This window comes from Piliocolobus tephrosceles, chromosome 1, assembly GCF_002776525.5.
Source record: "Piliocolobus tephrosceles isolate RC106 chromosome 1, ASM277652v3, whole genome shotgun sequence".
NCBI lineage: Eukaryota > Metazoa > Chordata > Mammalia > Primates > Cercopithecidae > Piliocolobus > Piliocolobus tephrosceles.
In genome coordinates this window covers 63,130,088-63,145,262 of record NC_045434.1, presented here as the reverse complement: position 1 = coordinate 63,145,262, position 15,175 = coordinate 63,130,088, and the positions used below count along the sequence as shown (strand labels likewise).

The 15,175-nt window shown below is 43.3% G+C and overlaps 1 protein-coding gene across 7 annotated transcripts in view; it reads right to left on the bottom strand.

The window, feature by feature from the left end:
• The window catches only part of SRGAP2 (SLIT-ROBO Rho GTPase activating protein 2), a 252,984-nt gene that overhangs the window by 149,565 nt on the left and 88,244 nt on the right, over positions 1-15,175 (bottom strand). For all 7 annotated transcript variants that reach the window (XM_023186951.3, XM_023186952.3, XM_023186953.3 and 4 more), the window contains exon 3: positions 3,662-3,854. In XM_023186951.3, coding sequence (XP_023042719.1) covers positions 3,662-3,854 — 193 coding nt within the window. The remainder of the gene's footprint in view (positions 1-3,661; positions 3,855-15,175) is intronic.

The window sequence follows — 15,175 nt, the reverse complement described above, 5'->3', positions numbered from 1 at the left end:
AGGTTCTTGTACCACCTTGTATTAAATACTTTTCTCCCACAACATTTACCCCAACTTTAAATTATATATCTAATTGTGTGATTTGTTAAATGCCCATTTCTTCATCTATGTGCTATGTGGAAGAGGCAGTTTGTTCCCTACTACACTCCAAGGCACAAATGAGTTCAAGGAATGTGCAATGGAAATCAGTTAGATGAGTGTATTAGGAACCTTCCCTTTAATAAAGCTGGATCACACACTAGCCCCTACACCCCCTTATCACCAAATATTCCTGCTTCCTCTCACCTGCACCTGCTGTTCTCTCCTCTGCCACACAAATCTACCTCTCAAGCCTAGGTCCCACCTGCTTCATGATAACTTTCCTGACTATTCCAGAACCTTTATCCATCTCTGACCTCTCATCAGATCTATGTTGTATGTAACACCAATGATATCTTAATGAGATCATTACTGCTTTATGGTCTAATTGCTTCTTGTATTCAAAATCTTCTCTCCAACCACATAATGACTCTCTAAACCTCTCTTGTATTTTCCAATGCCTTGTACAAGCACAGAACTGGTCAATCAATAAATACTTGCTGGTTATTTGAGAAAAAATGATGCCAAGGCCGGGCGCGGTGGCTCAAGCCTGTAATCCCAGCACTTTGGGAGGCCGAGACGGGCGGATCACAAGGTCAGGAGATCGAGACCATCCTGGCTAACATGGTGAAACCCCGTCTCTACTAAAAAAATACAAAAAAAAAAAAAAAAACCAGCCGGGTGAGGTGGCGGGCGCCTGTAGTCCCAGCTACTCAGGAGGCTGAGGCAGGAGAATGGCGTAAACCCGGGAGGCAGAGCTTGCAGTGAGCTGAGATCCGGCCACTGCACTCCAGCCCGGGTGACAGAGCGAGACTCCGTCTCAAAAAAAAAAAGAAAATGATGCCAAGTACCATCTTTAACAGAAAATCAATTCTTCTAGACTTGGAGAAATCACCCTATTCCTAGTATGTGATCTTAATCAGAGCAATTCAGATGACTTGGAGATTAACACATCTGAACTTTAATTTGTAACAAGTCCATAAGCTGAGAATATGATATAGTACTAAAAATCAAATGCTATTTTAAATTTAGGATGAGATTACCAACAGAATAAATCCAACTTTGAATCACTTTCTAAAGCAAATGATTCCTCCCCTAAGTCTTCATTTATCACATACTAAAATAACATTTTATTATCAGATGATTCTCTTATCATAAAGAGAATAAGACTTGGGAAAGATAAACTGAGGGAAAAAAAACATCTGGAGGAAACTCTCATTCTGGCTTATTTTGAGATGTCATGTTCTCCTCAACCTTAACCCCATTTTCATTGCACAGAGCTGGCTTTTAAAGGATAATTTGTGTCCTGTATTATTAAGGCAATAAATAAAAATAGAAAATGGGGAAAATAAGATACACTTGGCACTAATTCTTAAATTCATTCATTCATTTACTTATTCCACAATATTTAGTGAGCATCTACTATACACCACATATTACACTAGGCCCTGTGGGACTCTAGAAGATCAAACAAACTTATACAGTCCACTAAGGGAAGATAACAGAAGGCAGATAGTGCTGAATGCCCTAAGAGAAGAACAAATAAAACGCTGTAAGAATTCAGAAGACGGAGAACTAACTTTCTTCTGGGAGAATCAGGAAAGTTTCCTGGAACAGGGAGCACCTGAGATGGTTCTTAAGACATGGGCATGGCTTAGACATGCAAAGATGGAAAGACTGACCACATAAGCTCAAATAACAGGATGCCAGTGACCCACTGGAGTGAATGTTCTGTTTGGCTCAGGTATAGTGGAACAGAAACAAGAAATAAGGTTGGAAAGCTGTTTGAAGCCAGATATAGAGGAGCTTAAAGACCAAGCCAAAAAGCATGCACCTTTGTGAACAGAACAGCACTTCCCAAATGCCAATGTGCACACAAATCACATGCTATGTTGTGGGATCATGTTATAGTAGGACTGGAATAGGACCTGAGATTCTGCATTTCTAACAGTACAGATGGTGCTGACACTAGGAAACTACAATTTGAACATCAAAAACATAGAGGGGCTGGGTGTGGTGGTTCACACCTGTAATTCCAGCACTTTGGAAGGATGAGGTGGGAGGATCACTTAAGACCAGGAGTTTGAGACCAAACCGGGCAACATAGCGAAACACTGTCTCTACAAAAATTAAAATAAAATAAAAATAGCTGGGTATGATGGTGCACACCTGCAATCCCAGCTACTCAAGAGGGAGGCTGAGGCAGGAGGATCACTAGAGCCAAAGAGTTTGAGGCTGCAGTGAGTCAAGATCACACTACTATTCTTCAGCCTAGGTGACAGAGCAAGACCTTATCTCTAAAAATAATAAAAATCATAATAAAAAGAACATAGACAATGGAGAGACACTGAAAGTTTTGCAGAAAGAAACTCTCTGATTACCAGTGTGTTCCAGGAAGATTAACTCTGATCACAATGGAGCAGGCAGATTGGAATGAGGAGAAGCTGTAGACCAAGCTTGTCCAACCCACGGCCTGTGGGCTGCATGGGGGCCAGGACGGCTTTGAATGCAGCCCAACACAAATCTGTAAACTTTCTTAAAATATTGTAAGGTTTTTTTCGCAATTTTTTTTAAAGCTCATCAGCTATTGTGTTAGTGTATTTTATGGGTGGCCCAGGACAATTCTTCTTCTTCCAATGTGGCCCAGGGAGGCCAAAAGATTGGACACCCCTGCTGCAGACTGTGATCTTCAATACTGGCAGTTCATCAGAATCACCTGGGAAGCTTTTCCACCACCCTGTTACCCAGGCCCCACTCCCAGAGATTCTCAATTAATTGGTCTGGAGTGGGGCCCAGATTTCTGTATTTTTTTTAAAGTTCTCCAGGGAATTCTAATGTGCAGCCAGGGTTGAAAATCTCTGCTTTAGAACATATAGTAAATACTGCAATTATTCAGGCAAAAAAAAAAATGATGATCTAAACTAGGGCAATGGCAGTGGGAACCAAGTGAAGGGGCCAGCTGTATAAAATAAAGTAAATGTAGAAGAAATAGACCTTAGCAACTGCCTAGACAGGGATTTAGATATAATGGCCTCAACATCATTTATTTCTCCTAAAGACAGTTTGGTGAAATGGTTAAAAATATAGACCCTGGAGCCACACTGCCTGCGTTTGACTTTCAGCTCTACTATTTACTAGGGGTGTGTGAATGTGTGTGTGTGTGTGTGTGTGTGACAGAGAGAGAGAGAGAGAGATTAAGACAGACCCTAAGTTAAGCCCCTTAACCTTTTTATGCCCCAGTTTCCTCATCTATAAATTGGGGATAATAACAATAACCATCATATGGCGTTGTTGTTGGGGTTAAGCAAGCTAACATATACATAAAGCCCTTAGTAGCATGCCTGGCAATAGAGCTATAAACAAGTTGGCTATTATTATTAGCATGGTTCATCATCTACTCTCATCTCTATGAAATGTTGAATTGCACACAAGCCTGATCTGAAAAACGAGAAGTCCTTGAGGGCTTTCAACCAATCTGAAGCCAGCAGCTCCTGAATCCAACTGGATCTAAGTGGTGTACCCTGCCCCGCTCCACCCTGGACCCCATTCCAAGGTCTGAGAGTAACAGCCACAGAGCCCCTACTTGAATTGCTGGTCCTTGGTGCTGCGTGTCTTGGCCAGGAAGCGTTCCGCCAGCTTCTCCAGGTTGCGGGAGTAGTCCATCTCAATCTCTGCCTTCTTTCGGAAGAAGTCCTGGAGGTCCTGCAACAGTTGCACCCGAAGCTCACACTGCTGATCCAGGCATTTCATCTGCTCTGTGAGCTGAGCACGGATCTCTACAACAAAAACAAGAGAAGACAGTCAGAAAGACAGCCCTAAATAAACCACCATGCATGCCAATATTCACCCACCTTCCATTTACTTATTCCCCATGCCCTAGGAAATTCAAAGCCCTGAACGAAAACGCCTAAAGTCTAAACTGTCCATACAACGTGAGGCACCTCCAAAAATGCCAACCCTTTTTACACCATTAAAGAACATTGTGAACCAGGAATCTGCTGAATCACTTAGGAGAAGCTGCTTATTAAACATAATAATATTCCTATCTACCATTTATATTACTATGTTTCTAGTGGCAGAGAGCCACAATCTGGGTTGTCTTCTGGCAGAGGGCCCAAATGAATTATCATCCCAACCATCCTAAGAGGCAGGTACTACCTCATCCCCATTTTAAAAATGAGAAAACTGAGTCTTGAAGAAGTCAAACTTTTAAGTGGTGAAGCTGGGATTCAAACCCCAAGAGACTGACTTTAGAGCCCATGCTCCTACTTTTTGCACTTTTCCCCATCATTTCAAAATGTTGTTTAGCATCTTCATGAAGTAGGATGAAGGTCAGGATATTTTAATGGAGATTGAAAGAAAATTTCCCAAGGTCAAAAGGTAGCAATCAAAACAAAACAAGCACAAGAACTTCTGGGCAAGCAAACCATTCACTGTCAATCAGATTTCACAGTTTCCAATATCACAGGATGAAAATCATTTTTTAAAGAAGACTTGGAAAGAGATTTTTTTTCACTAACAAATATCACTCATATCTGTGTTGCTTAATCTTCAGGGATGCTGAAGTGTCTCTATAGTGTCATAGCTAGAAATATTTCTAGTTAAGCTCTAGCATGCAGATTTCTGGCTGGTCAGGGTCCTTGTATGGAGCTAGCAAATACTGTCTCTGGAACTGCTGCAAAGGAAGCTACAGATGCGACCAGATCTGCTTCAAATGCAGTACCGCATTTGTTACTGACAAGAGACCTGGCACTCACAGGAAGCAGTCTGCCAAAGCCAGACTGATTTTCAGCTCAGAGAAGGCCTGCAGTGTGTATCCTGCTGAAGTTATGTCCCAATCGCCATCTGAGTCAGAACGGAGCCATTTCTTTCATCCTTTTCCTCTGCAAGCCTGCTTAGCTCCAAGTGCATTAGGATGTGACAGTGATTCCAATCCCACAGAAAAGGATCACCTATATTATGCCTTTCCTTATGCGTTCCCCAAATTCATTCCCAAGTAGTACGGTTGTAACAATGCTTTCTGTCTATGCTATGTAATGTATCATTATGGGGAGAGGGGGTCTAGAGTTTTCATGTGAGCTGCAGATAAATCAGACGCAAACAGGATGAGAACTATGATGCTGAAATGTTCATGAAGCAATGAGGGTGGGTAAATGGTGCATTTAGCTTTGCCTTGAAGTAGTTGAGGCTCTATAATCTGTCCCCATCTACATTTTTGTTTCTGTTTTTACAAATATCAGTATGTCCTTTGCAGATGATCTCAGGTGATCTGTAAGCGCAATTCTCACCCTCTTCATCCTCATCTCTCTCCCTGTCAACCACAAATGCCAACCAGCCCTGCAGTAACCTCACCTGAACTGAAACTGAGCTCCGGAGGATTGTTTCAAGCAGACAGAAGGCTGTGCAGAAAAGCTGCCTACCTCATCACTCATCAAAGCTCTCTTGTTCTGTGTTTTATGGAATCTGATTACAAGGGTATTGGGGGTAAAGATCTGCAGAGGTTATGTCAGGCATCTGGTTCTTGCCAGGGATTTCTGGGTCTCTTAAAGGGAACAGCCCTTGTTGAGACTATTCCTGAAGGCATTGTACCCCTTCCAAATATTAGTGAAAAGCTGATAGTAATAGCCATTGGGTGGGCAGACTGTGCATTGAGAGGGCATTCACAATGCTTACTAATATTACTTAAATCTCATCCATTAAGAACCAAGGCCTCTTTAGGGTGGAAAGGCTTTCCAGGCACTGAATCAGTAACAGATGTACAGGGGATATGGATGGGCAGTAAGGCTGTCAGGTCCCTCTGAGTCCCCTGTAATGCACTTAAGAATTTACCTCAGTAATCTCACTCGCCAGGGGAATAGAAAGAAACAGTTAGTTGGATGACACCCACCCTCTGCAAGAGAGGACGAGGCAAAGTCCCATGAAGTTCCAGAAGTAGGCCACTCCAGACTTAGCCTGTCCAAGGAACAAGTATTTCATAGGAGGCCTCTGAGATATGTGATTTAATATAAGACAACCCCAAGCACATCCAGTCGGCAAGGAAATCCAGCCTGACTTGGTCAGGTGCCTCAATGAGGGCAGCACAGTATATGCTGCATCACAGGTACTCCCTCTGGAACCCTGAAGGGAAGGGAGCATGTGTTTATTGAATACATTTTATGGGCCTTTCTATATATCATCTCATTTAATTCTCACAGGTAGTCTGTAAGGTATCCACAATAATCTTGATTACACTAAGGAGAAAACTGAAGTAAGACTCTTCAGGTAATTTACCAAAGGGTCAACGATCACACAAGTGGAGCTGGAGCTAAATTAAGGTTTGTCTAACTTGTCAAAGAGGTTAATAGTAGGTCAGAGAAACAAAAACAAGAGAAATAGAACACCAGTTTGGAGTCTCTGAGAGTATTTCTGGGTAAATCACAGTGACCACGACTCTTACTCCTGGAACATCGCCCTTTCCACCTTCCAGCTGAGGGTTGATTCAGGCCCGTAAGACAAGTATAGACTTGCCCACTGACTCATTAGCTAGCTATGTTTCAATCTGTCCACAACCGGACTGGACCCCTTCCCCACTTCCTAGATCTACTCTACAGGACAGCTTAGAGGGAAGTGCTTTTCTTGTCCTGTGAGTGCACCCTGAGGTCTACCAGGGAGCCCAGGGGACAGAGACTGTGAGAAAGCAGTATCCCCACCCCGATCCAGGAAAAAAATAGAGGCTCTGTTAATAGATACCACCTGCCAGTGTAGTTTATTTGTGATATGACACCACTGAGCATCTCCCCTCCCTCACTACTGGCCAAAAAGAAGAAGAGGAAGAAGGAGGAGGAGGAAGGAAGGAAGAAGAGGAGGTGGAGGAGAAGGAAGAGGAGGAGGAGAAATAAGAAAGAAAATGAAGAAGGAAGAAGGAAAAAGAAGAAAGAAGAAAGGAAGAAGAAAGAAGAAGATGCCTCCCTTGTTACCATCTTCAAAGCATCCACACAGGTATTAAGGGGAATTCTAACCACTCTCACTCTTAGGCATACAGCTCCAAGACAGGACAATTGTTCTATCCAGGGCAAAATGTGCTGCTTTAGGCGCTGCTGCTGCTGCTGCTCCTACAAAGACAAACAATGGTCCCCAAGAAGGCAGCTATGCTGGCCCCAGTCCCCGTCCATGCACACAAGGGGCAGGAAACAACGGGCCACTGAATACCAGCACTCCTGGGCCATGTGCCCAGACTGGAGGCCCCTCTGAACCCTGGCCTATTAACAAACAAAAGGGCAGAAAGAAGAAAGGGGCAATTATAAAAACACAGAGGAACTCCTCACAGTTCCCTCGTGTGCTTAGGCGATCATGCATGTGCACATCATGTGTGCACATTCAAAGACTCACACAACTCATACCACGTACACTATGCTTCACGATACCAACTCAAGAAGGCTTTACACATCTGGTTTACAGTTCTTGGGAGCTATGGAGATGGTGGGGTCCTTGCCAGTTCCTTCCCTAGAAATACATGGGAAGAAGTCAAGCTCTCACTTTCTAGAAGCAGCTACATCTTAGGCGTACAAAAGAATTCCCTGGCTATTCACAAGGCCAAAGTGCTAAGGTCGCCATGAGCCACCTGGAGTGATATACACCCCCAAACAGCCTCCCCTGAGCACCCAATAGAGTCCATTTATTCGGCAAATCTTAATGAGCCTCTCCTGTATGGAGGCACTGTGCGAGGTGATGGTGACAAAGGAGAAAAAGACAGGTCTAAGCCCTGTCTAAAGAGGCTTGACAAATAAGAGAAAGGACAAGAGAACACAAAAAGTCTTATTGTTTCTGCTTTAAATGTTCTTTATTGTAACAAAGCTGAGGTAATAAGCCCCAACCTGAAGATCTAGATTTAAAAATCATCAATAGCAGAAAGAAATCACATAACAAGGCCAAGAAAAATCCAGTGTCCTCTAACATTTTTTCTTATTATGATTTTTAAAAATGACACTTGAATAAAAATTGTAGCTTCCCTTGCAAGAGGAACGTGAGGTTCCTGAGAATCAGAGTTGACCTCTGGTTGATATTTCATGCAAAGATCCAAGACAAATTTAAACCTCACTGTTCTGAATTAAGATAGTGATGACTGTTGCTCAATCTTGTGAATATGTTTAAAAAATTGAATTGTACACTTTAAAAGAGTGAATTTTACAGTATGTGAATTATATCTCACCGGAAAAAAACAGATAAAAAAAATTGAACCCCACCACATAGCATATTATGTTGAGCACCATCTGCCAGTGAAGGGGAAAATAACCCAACAAACAGGAACCAAAAGGAGGAATGGATTCTTGGTTTCCATTTCCCGGTGTGTGTGAATTAAATGAATTCTGCATTGACTATTCCTAAAGCAAATCTTGGAAGCTGCCCCTCTGGGCAGTAGGCTTGGCCATGACATTGAACTCCACTGGCAGATCACCAATTCCAAAGGATGTCAGATAAAGACCTGCCAGGGAGTGTTTTTATATGTGAATTCAAATCCAGGATCACCAGACACACCCACAAAGCTTCCCCTGGGACATGCTGCCTCCTTGTCCATGCTTGGCCACAGCTAAGATACTAACTACACTCCTCATAGTATTTAGAAAGAGGCATATTTCCTTTTTAGAAAGATACTGAAGGATCTCGATAAGCATGCAACTGGAAGAAAAACTAGCCCTAATAGGATACTGATCATTTAACAAACACAGACAGGGCCCCGGCACGCTGACAATCATGTAGACTCTAAATTACAACACCTGCCAAGGCAGATGACACAGTCCTCTGAAGACTGCCCTCACTTCAGAGAACATCCAGGGAATTCACCAGCCAGCAGGGTACAGGGGGTGAGGGAGTGAGGGTGTTCAGCCTATTGCTTTCAATTCAGAGACCCCTTTCTTTCCTCCTTTCAAAATTCATCTTCTTGAGGAATTTTCTCTGATTAAGTCATGAACACCACATTTCTAAGGAGAAAATAGGGGAGGAAGGGCAGGCCAGGACACAGATGTAATCTTTCAGGAAAGTCACACATACACGTCCTTCCTTTCTCCTTGATGTGCCAGCACCCAGGGGGCAGGAGCTGCAACTCCCTCAGGCTCTGTTGCCAGCACGCAGAGCAGAAGATCAGCCCATGCTCCCCACTGGGAACCTGGTCTGACTGTCAGCCTTTTTCCACCCAATCTGCCTCACCCGTTTTCAGCCCTTTCAAAAAGGCATGACATCACCTCAGCCATCTCAGGAATATTAATTCCTAGTACCTTTCCAGAGAATGTTACATAAGAATACAATTGAGGCTTTCAGGCTCTACCTTCCATATCTCTTACCAAGACTTCTTATCACAACAGTAATCAGCCCCTCTCAAAACTGTTCCTCAGGAAACAAAATACCAGAATGCCCTGCCAAGTCTTGCTCTCTACTCTGCTAATTTGCCTTTCTACGAACTTAGTAAAGGGAGGACTCAAAACTCCTTGCTGGACAGATGTAAGAACCAAAGCTCAGAGCAGCAAAGGGGATTGACCAAGATCACACAGCTATTTAGTTGTAGATCAAGACTGAAATCCAAGTCGCTGAGTTCCCAAGGTCCTTTCTTACTTTTACTTACTCTTATTGCAAACATTTATTTGAGTGCCTTCCAGGTGCTCTGAGAATGCAGACAAAAAGTACTTCCTCAAAGTTAACAGGGTAGTGGGGAAGAAAGAAGAAAAAACAGTAACAAACAAGGTTAAATAATAATATAAACAAATGAGTATGCACACAGAGCAGAGAGACACAGCACTGCCCTCAATTTGTTATATGTGCTATAACACATCTTCAGTGACTGACACTACTTATCTATGAGTAGTCAGTTTCCAAGAAAAGGCCACCGAGATACTTTCAGTAAACTTGGAAACAGCAAATATTCTTCCTCAAAGAGTGTGACTTTTTCCACATTACTTTATTAAGGAACAAACCAGACGAGGCACAGTGGCTCACGCCTGTAATCCCAGGACTTTGGGAGGCCGAGGTGGGCCAATCACTAGAGCTCAGGGGTTTGAGACCAGCCTGGGCAACATGGCAAAATCCCATCTCTACAAAAAAATTTTTAAAGTTAGCTGGGAGTGGTGGTGTGTGCTTTAGTCTCAGCTACTTAGGAGGCTGAGGTGGGAGGATCGCTTGAGCCCAGGAGGTCAAGGCTACTGTGAGCCATGATTATGCCACTATACTCCAGCCTGGGTGACAGAGCAAAACCCTGTCTTAAAAAAATAAATAAGGCAGGCACAGCCAACCAACAAATAGCTATTACGTTTCTGAAATAATTGTTTTTCATTCCTTGTATCCATGTTTTCCCCACATGCTTTTGGCAAAACTGATTCCACCCCTGCCCTCTCCAAAGATAGGTGAAACCCCATCTCTACTAAAGATACAAAATATTAGCCAGGCATGGTGGCGCGCACCTGCCTCGCCAAAGATAGTGTGCTTTCTCAAACCCAGGCCTTGGCTGGGAGATGGAAGACCTGGGGACAAAAAGAGTGTGACACTGCCACTACCATCTTGCTACCGTGAATGGAAAGCCTGTTTGAGAATGGAGTTGGCCCAAAGAAGCAGAGCTGAGAGAAGGGGGGAAGGAAACATGAATATCTGAATGAAGTCACAACGAGAAGCCAGCCCTATCCCTAGGCCTTTCAGTCACACAAGTCAATTCATTCAATTTTCGCTTAAAACACTTTGCCTTAGGCCAGGCACAGTGGCTCACACTGGTAATTCTAGCACTTTGGGAGGCCCAGATGGGAGGACTGCTTGAAGCCAAAAGTCTGAGACCAGCCTGGTCAACACAGCGAGACCTTATCTCAAAAAAATCAAATAAATAAAATAAAAAATATATAAAAAAGAAACAAACAAACAAAAGAAACCACTTTGTCTTGGAGTTTTGGTCCCTTGCAAAGGGGCCCTAATGGATAAAGTGAGGATTTCTGAAATATTCAGAAGTATAAAGATCCCTGTTCTCAAGAACGTACAATCTAATTGGGAAGACATGATCCAAATATATGATACATTTCAAAATTTTACATAACAATTCATATTACATAATTGCACAAGATATATAATTATATAGTATAGAAATTATGTTATTGTATACTATAAGGACATGAAATTAAGAATAAATACTACAATGAAAGTACTGAAAACTCAGGAAGATCAGTGAGGAATCCCGTTACTAAAGTCAGGCTTCTGGAGGTAGTCTAAACTTCTTGAAAATAAGATATTTGGTCGGGCGCGGTGGCTCACACTTGTAATCCCAGCACTTTGTGAGGCTGAGGCAGGCAGATCACGAAGTCAGAAGTTCGAGACTAGCCTGGCGAACATGGTGAAACCCCATCTCTACTAAAGATACAAAAAATTAGCCAGGCATGGTGGCGCACACCTGTAATCCTAGCTACTTGGGAGGATAAGGCAGGAGAATCGCCTGAACCCAGGAGGCAGAGGTTGCAGTGAGCCGAGATTGCACCATCACACTCCAGTCCGGGCGGCAGGGAGTGACTCTGTCTCAAAAAAAAAAATTTAAAAAGAAGAATAAATTTGTCTGTTCAGTTGACTAATGTACTTGTGGGACCCAGAACAACACCTAGCATTATAGTAGGTCTCCAAGTTTGTGGAGGGAAGGCAGGAGAGAAGAAAGAGAGAGACAGAAAGGGGAGGAAACGGAAATCTGAACTAGTATTCTGAGGGAGGGTAGGATTTCAGTAAATGAAGGGTGACGAGATATTCCAGAGTAAGAGAAAACAACCACCAAGAGATGGGAATGTTTGAGCGTGCCCTCTCTGTGGGGTAGTGAGGAGGATATCCTTACTGGAACAAAAGGTGGCACTGAGGCTTGGTCAAAGATAAAGGTGCAAGGGGAGGAATAGCTCCAAAGGCCAATACAGTAGTTTGGATCTCAAGCAGCCAGAAATGGAGCTGGTAAAAGTTTGTGTCATGACGAATGTAATAAACGGAGTTGAAGCAAGATCACAGTGAAGGAAGTCTGCTGGATGGAGTCCTGTGCTGTCTAAACAAAGAAATGGAGTGGACATTAATGAGCAATACAAGCTGAATGGTAGAGAGGTCAAAATGAGTAGAATTCCATGAGTGGAAAATTCCTGCACATACCAACACCAATCATTAGCAACAACACATACTTTAGAGCCCATGACTTTATAGTGTGATTCCAAACCATATTTCCCTTCACAGTAGTCAGCAAACTGGAGCCATAAGAGACATCCTTGGGTTCAAAGGTACGACAGTAATCTTGGTGGGAGGAAGGGGGTAGTGGGGGCAGTTGTGACTGGAACCCTGGCCTCCCTGGCTTTCCTTTTGACTGTAGTTCTCTGTGATGGACTTTAAACATGGCCATCTACAAAACTGTCTGCGCTGTGCAGCAGATTATCCCAAAGCTATGAAAGAAAGAACCACTCCTCCCCTTATATTAACTCTACACTACCTAAAAACAATGCCTGCACCTTTGGTAACAAAGAGAAACCAGCCAGTGGAAAAGAGAAGAAAAATGGCTCTACAAGTTTCCAAAGGACATTCAGTCATCCATTAACTTTCCAGCCCCCAAGTGAACGCACAGAAGGCAATCTCATAAAGCCAATGAGAGGGATATCTCAATGAATTTCAATCATCGTGACTGCTCTGGCAGGCCGCCTTAGTTCTTTCAAGTGACTCAAAAGCAAGTTAAAGACAAAAAGCTCCCAAATGAAAAAGCTGCCATATCAAATGCCAAAGTAGTAATTTTAGCTCCTAGGTCTTGGCTGAGATGGCTAAAAAACAGAATTCTCAAGGTCCAAAATTTAGAATTAACTTGTACCACAAACTAAAGATGCAGGATGTGAAGACCAGCAGCTCCTCTGGGAAATGTCACCTAGTCTGATGCTCCTGATTCATTGCTAGTGACAAGCTGCACGTCAGTTCCCAAGGACCATGATAATCAACCAACAAACCCAGCAAATATTTATCTAACACCAACTCTATGGGAAGATCTGGGTGATGAATCATTGGAACACACATGAAAATGTAAGATATTTACACAAGAAAAAGTAAGACAGTCTCTTACTCTCAAGGAGCTTACAATTGAATTGGAGAAAAGGAGGACTAAATGCAAAAATATTTAAGAGTATAAGACTGTGCATCCTAAGTGCCAAAATAATGGTCCCAGACTACATTAAGGGAGGAAGAAATCAGTAAAATCTAGCATGGACCTCTTGAGACCTTGGGTAGGGGAGGATTTAAACAGAAGCGAGGTGGATGACAGATGAAGGGTTGTAGTTAGCAAAGCAAAGTCAAAGAGGCTAAAATGGGCAGATGAAGCTCAGGAGGCTGTGAGAAGCCCTGTGACTTGAAGGTTCACACAGAAGAGTATGAAGAGAAAGGGTAGAAAAGCAGGCCAGGGCCAGTAGAGAGGGCCCTGCATGCCTGATGAGCAGAACAGATACACAGTTCTAAAGGGCTCTATAACCTCTGGACAAAGCAAAATGAGAGTCTTGAAAAGCAGGACAGCCCAGGAAGAGTCAAAGCTCAAGGAGAGTCAAAATCCAAGAAATTTCCTACCAAACAATTCCTGAAAAGACCAAATGTCAGTTCAAACATGTCCACTCTCTTAGAGGACAATGGTACACTGTATGTGTTCAAGGCTCCAGCACAATCGAGTTGAAAACAAACCAGATCAATATTAAAATCCAGACCCTAAGTTCCTGTAGAGCTGGCTCTGGAAAGTTTACTTCATTTTGTGCAGGACCCAGCTTAGCATACAGCACATTGTTTCAATACAGCACATACATACTGGCACATTGTTTCAAGTTTAGTTCAACAAGCAGGGACCAAGCATCTAATTCGTTACCAGGGAGGACAAACAACAATAATTAAGGAAGAGCAAGAAGTTCAGGTAGCCCGTGAAATGCCGGTGAAGCATCCTACTGGAAAAGACAATTGTATTCTCCTTCTGTTCTCAGGAGAGGTCAAGTCTAGAAATAGACATTTGGGAGTCATCAGCAAATATTACAGATGGCAGTTAGGAAGTTAACCAGGAAAGTGAATGCAGCTGTCCATAGAGAGCATGTAGAATGAAAAAGACGTCGGCTTAGGATATCCCCATTTAGGTGGAAAGCAAAGGAAGGAGAGATAGGAAAGTAGATTAAGAATGAAGAGAGATGTACAAAAGTGTCAATAACTACAGAGTGTTTAAATAAGACAGCAAGTCAAAGAGCTCATTAACTTTGGCAATGAGAAGTCTATCATTATTGAGGGCCTGCTCTGCCAGATTCAGTTTAGGTATCACCCCAGATGAAAACAACTACCTTGCTGCTGGCTGAAACAGTCTGCCCAATTCCCATTGCAATGGCTGTTCCTGGGCCTTCATATGTTGTTGGTGGACCAGCCTGACAGTGCTTTGCCTTGTACCCCTGCTGCGTGATTCTCAATCCCACCCCAGGCTTTCTCTATTGCCACTGGAGCATGAGATTTGGAGTGACCTATTCAATCAGCAGTCATGTCAACAAGTACAGAGAAGTGGAGGCTCCATGTATCAAACTTTGACCTACAGGAGATGGAAACTGACGAATGAAATATTTTCCCTCCTTGCCCCAGTGGACTGTTCAGAGATGCAGTAGCTTCACACAGTTACGTGATGTCCCACAAGACCAAGCAATCAGCCTCTCATGAAGCGGTGGCTCAAGCCTGTAATCCCAGCACTTTGGGAGGCCGAGACGGGCGGATCACGAGGTCCGGAGATCGAGACCATCCTGGCTAACATGGTGAAACCCCATCTCTACTAAAAAATACAAAAAAGTAGCCAGGCGAGGTGGCGGGTGCCTGTAGTCCCAGCTACTCGGGAGGCTGAGGCAGGAGAATGGCCTAGACCCGGGAGGCAGAGCTTGCAGTGAGCTGAGATCCGGCCACTGCACTCCAGCCTGGGCGACAGAGCGAGACTCCGTCTCAAAAAAAAAAAAAAAAGCAATCTCGTTTTGTTCTCCCTCCTTCCCTTTCTCCTTATTCCTGCTTCCCTGGGATGACTCTTGCAAATGAAGTGTACACTTTTGCCTCTCCCTTTTTTTTTTCTAGTTTCAAGGACTCTAGACTAAGACACCTA